This window comes from Lygodium microphyllum, chromosome 14 (genome assembly GCF_053477565.2).
Source record: "Lygodium microphyllum isolate KBCC chromosome 14, Lygodium_microphyllum_v1.1.10, whole genome shotgun sequence".
Lineage (NCBI taxonomy): Eukaryota > Viridiplantae > Streptophyta > Polypodiopsida > Schizaeales > Lygodiaceae > Lygodium > Lygodium microphyllum.
Genome location: NC_141148.1, coordinates 45,590,822 through 45,595,763, shown reverse-complemented (window position 1 = coordinate 45,595,763; position 4,942 = coordinate 45,590,822). Strand labels below are relative to the sequence as shown.

Below are 4,942 nucleotides of genomic sequence, written 5' to 3'. Positions count from 1 at the left end.
GTGTCAAGATGTAGCCATTAAAAACTAGGGGGTTTATTGAAGAATTCGTGTACACAGTAAGGACAAGCCTAACTTCCAACAATCCCTCTAATGCAACCAATGGAAAATAAAAAAATTGTTTGGGGGGAGACAAGTTTTGGTTGTGGGCGCATGTTGAGCATAGTCTAGATGAAACCATATTGGTCGAGGGATCGTACGGTCTTGATTTAAATAAAAAGCAAACAATTCTCATGTAGCACCATTATTCATTCCCATTGGTTTTAAAAAATCCAAGGTTAATAACACTCTATAGCTTGGAAGGTTAAGGGTGGTTGATGTTATTTCATGTTATTGGCATCTCTTTATCCAAATTGAACATACAAGTTTCCCTTCATTTGGGTCCCTCGTGGAACAGGAAGCAACAAGAAGCTTGAGGAATTGGTGTGATAAAGATCCAATTGAGGATTCATTGTGATATAGGAAGTGGCAGGAGGCTCGAGGATTTGGTGTGTGCCAAGAATATATTGTATGGCATGCTAACCATGCAATGTATGACGCACCCCAGGGCCCAAAGTACTACATGCACACCTCTCTACTTGTCAAAACACCTTTAACGAAAATAGAGTTGACATATAGCCACCATACATTTTAGTACCTAAAAAGAGACTGCCTCAATGCCGCACAAGTTTAACTTCATGCAATGTGCCTTTGGACCTTGCCAAAGATTGCAAAAAGAAGCTTGTTTTGCAAGGTTTGTTGTTGGCAATGAACAACACACTCTCATCAGTGCTATTAGCAATCATTGTCCATAAGAAGCATCCATATTGAAGGACTTGCAGCTTCCTGAGAAACTACTACTCAAACGATCTTCTACCTGTGGACAGGAACCTATGTCAGCATAAAGAACTAACTGCTATGCCATGCCATGACTAAAACTGCTGAGTACTACTACATTTACCAGTAAGTTTGATGTTATTTGTGTACATATTGGTAACTGGTTTTATGCATATACAGGTGACTAGTTCTACTCTTAAGGACCGATTACATTGGTCATTGACTTAACCGACTAAGATCTTCGTATCCTCTAAAAATCTGTAGCTTGGAACCACAAGATTGAAAGGTGCAGGGCCCTTGCGAACCCGGCCAGATACATCATAGTGAGAACCATGGCAAGGACAAAACCATCCTCCATAATCTCCAGCATTAGGCAAAGGGATGCATCCAAGGTGAGTACAAACACCAACAACCACCAGCCATTCTGGGTTTATCACTCTGTCTGAGTCTCGTTCTGGATCCCGTAGCTCCTTCCATGACACACTATTTGCCACTTTAATTTCTTCTTCTGTACGATGACGGACGAAAACCGGCTTACCTCGCCATTTTACAGTGACAGTGGAGCCTGGCTCGATGTTGGAAAGATCAACCTCTACTGAGGCCAGAGCCAAAACATCCTTGCTTGCAGACATGCTCAGGACTAATTTCAGAATGGCCAGACGGATCATAGAAGCATATACAAATCTTCCAACTGTCATCACAAAATATGTGAAGCCCAGCTTGCCCGGATCACCTGGTGGAAGCCGTTCATGAACAGACTCATCGTATTCTACATCCGGATTGGGGACCTTTGCAGCCATTGCCGTAGCTGGCACACTAGACTCGGGAGCTGCAGTCACCACCTCACTGGAAAAGTCTGTAACATTAGGAGGAGAATTCAAAATCAAAACTTGTAAGGAATCTTCAAAATGTCTCTAACCTTGTGCGGCACCTTTACATAAGTTTACATCAGGGCATCTTAATTCGAATGGTTCTTAAAGCCTTACACTTGTACTCTTTTTAACGTGAATCGAATGGCTCTCAAAGCCTTACACATGTACTTACCACTGTATGTATATCTAGTCACTCTCAAATGCATAATGCAAGCTAATGCTTTTTTCCTTTCCAAGTTGCACAATGTTTATCGCTAACATTCTATTCCATTGAGCTCTCTACACTTTCCTTGACTGCTTTAGTTTAGTGACTCTTTGGGTTCATCATACGTGGACCCCCCAAAACACTGGGCTTCAGATGGGCCAAAGTTGGCATTACCAATGGTGTGTGATTGAGCTAGGAGTCAGTGACACCTTTGTCTTGGGGATTGCTTGAAAGCTCAACAGGTAGGCAGTCCAAGATTTTCTGTTGCTCAAGGACCACTTGCATGCAGGATATATTTTTATCATATCTAGAAAGGCCAGAATCGCATAGATGATAGGATCCACTTGAAACTCTGTTGGAATCTGAGGAAAGAAGGCGGAGACATCCAAGATTTGAATGTGATAGGAGGTATTTTCTTTGTAATACTTCGAAAACAAGGTGCTCCATGTGATGGCAAGTCATTCACAATAGCAACTCAGACGAAGGCACATATGTGCTCTGAAGTCATCAAAATGGTATACAGGGTGCCTCCAAAGCACAGGTTACTTCATAAAGACTTGGCACTGCCGCGCACATTTGCAATTTTTCAGGCAGAGGAACTATAGGGGATCTAGAGTGCACATGTACAGTGACAGGGTGGCTTGCTAAGACAATCTACAGGGTCCATTATAATCCCCAACTAAGCTGGCTCTTGATGTATAATAGTCTTCAACGTGATATAATGAGACATTCCATTTTTCAGAAACAAAAATTTATCCATCGACTAATAATACATGAACATCAGAACGCCAACCACCATGTAGCAAAGTCATCATAACTTCATTTGCAAACTGTCCATTATAACCTGCATCAGATTCCATATTCTTCCACACTGCTAGAACTCAACCGTCTGGCTTGAAGCTGTGGCATAATCTCAAATGTTGATAATTTTTCATGCTATACAAGTCTGGCTTGAGCCGAAATTCAAGTCTCACGGCGCACTCCTTCCCTTGTCCTGTTTAAGCATAATGTATGGAGCACCGAAACCTCACTGACCAACTAAAACAAGAAAGGGAAAGCATGGTTAACACTAGAGATCCCTTGTCCCAAAGGTGATAGCCTGCCGGGTAGCATATGTGCTTATATTTATGAGGCTGAAGTGCTTATAAATGTGAGGTTCTGGATTCAAGTACCATTGTTTACATCTCTTGGTTGGATACCTACATATTCACGTGGTGATGTATTTATATACCTGTACACACACACACACACACACACACACACACTCGTGTGCGCATCGCACACACACACGTTCGTGCACATTATATATGCACATTCCTTCAGAAAGTCCAGAATCGTCAAAAAGAGAAGAAGCACTGCACTTGAACATCCAATGCAGCTGTGGATTATTACCATTTTAGAAAGCAGACCTACCAGGTAATGAGAAAGTAGATCATAGGGAGGAGATGGACCTCGGAAACCTGGGATGATTCTCCATGGATGAGCCACGCACATATTCTTGGCATCAGCGGCCTGGTCAAGACTCCAGCATCCAGCACCTGCATTATTGCTACCTTTTCTTCCAGCTACTGCACTCAAATGTGTCGATGTCCACAGAATACTGCGAGAAAAGGAAGCGACGTTCCTCCATATCCCCCTGATCATTGTCAGAAGACTGATACATAGAATATGGTGGATATCTTGGACCTTGAACCAGTTTCAGAGAGTATTATTATTATAGTATCAAGAAGCCAGAAGGTTAGAAGCACAGAATTCTTCTTTTTCGTTTCCAGATCTTTCTGTCCTTCATCTGTTGGCTTCAGAAAATTCCACAGAAGGGCAGAAAGTATATTGCTCTAAGCGCCACGTGTCGGCACGTAAGGACACCAAATGGTTATCTGTCCACATGCACATATGACTCACTACCTAGTGGTGGTTCCTAATAGACAATGGTCTGCCAAAGAGAACCAAGGTATCTTTGAGGTGCAAGAAAGTGGTTTTGCAGAAGAAAATTCATCGTTCAATGATCCTCTTCATGGCCAACTTCTTAGAGGGACTATGGCCGTCTAGGCCATGGAAGTTTGAGGCAATAACATGTCTGTGATGCCCTTAGATGTTCTAGGCCACATGCGTGCTACACTGATGAATTCAACGAGTTTACCACCTGGGCCGAGAGGTCTCGGTAATCTTTTGAAATGCACAAATGACACATAATAAGGATTTATTGAAGGTAGTTAGTGGAGTACCTCCATTTAAGAGGATATACTTCATTGAGTAAAGTTTGCCACTTAAACGTCGAAGTTCAAGTCTAGACTCGCCATCCACGTGCTGCATTAGTCTACTGCCATTACCAATGCATGGCACAACTATTAAGGGGCCACCGTTCTAGTAGCTTAATCAAACCCCTTTCGATCCAATCATTTTGATGATGCTTCATCACTTTTTTGATACATAATGCTTCAGTTTAGCTAAGCAAAGTCATGTAGCAAATTTTTGGAGTGCCTACAATGCTAATTCAAAATATCACGGTGATCAAAATGCTTCACATTGTGATACGCTTTTCCTAAGGGTCTATGTGGATCTAAGGACGAAACGAGGACACATGGATTAACCACAACAAGGAAGGAGAGATAAGGTTTTGTGCCTTGGGATTGTCAAATCAGAGAAGGTCTTAGCTACTAGGAGTTTTTGTTTACTAAGATCATAGTATTCCAAGTTTTTTCCTATCAACTAGGGTTTTAATTGGTGCCACAACAACTATGAAGCAAGGTTTAGGTTTTGATCTAGATGGTTTGGCTCAAAAGTTTGAGGATATGTTAAGCTTGGGGATAGGTGTATTATTATGTTGTTGGCTTCAATAGTGTGAACGTGTGCAATTGGCCAACATGTAAGATCTTATGATTATCTAAGACCTTGAGCAGGGATATTTTGTATTGAGGTGTTGTTGGGGCAACATGAATTGATCACATTAGCATTGAGGGCAAGATAAAGGGATGTCTCCTATGAACAAAGGCTAAAAACCTTGAGAGCTGTAAAGTGTGTGAATAGGAGCTTATGTTTTTTATATAAGCCT

General features: G+C 41.8%; 1 protein-coding gene across 1 annotated transcript; it reads right to left on the bottom strand.

Moving 5' to 3' along the window:
• Positions 1 to 388: 388 nt before the first annotated feature.
• LOC148025559 (cytochrome b-c1 complex subunit Rieske-4, mitochondrial-like) lies at positions 389 to 3,684 on the bottom strand. The gene is made up of 2 exons (XM_087692100.1): positions 3,342 to 3,684; positions 389 to 1,669 (listed from the first exon to the last, which is right to left on the bottom strand). The coding sequence occupies exons 1-2, from the start codon at positions 3,532 to 3,534 to the stop codon at positions 1,038 to 1,040; spliced, it is 825 nt and encodes a 274-aa protein (XP_087548226.1). The 5' UTR covers positions 3,535 to 3,684; the 3' UTR covers positions 389 to 1,037.
• Positions 3,685 to 4,942: the final 1,258 nt, after the last annotated feature.

What these genes read in the sequence shown, in the direction of transcription:
- LOC148025559 (XM_087692100.1), bottom strand. Translation starts at nt 3,534, where the DNA reads ATGATCAGGGGGATATGGAGGAACGTCGCTTCCTTTTCTCGCAGTATT. An exon ending in AATCATCCCAGGTTTCCGAG is followed by an intron (nt 1,670 to 3,341) that starts GTCCATCTCCTC and finishes CTAATGTTACAG; the next exon opens with ACTTTTCCAGTGAGGTGGTG.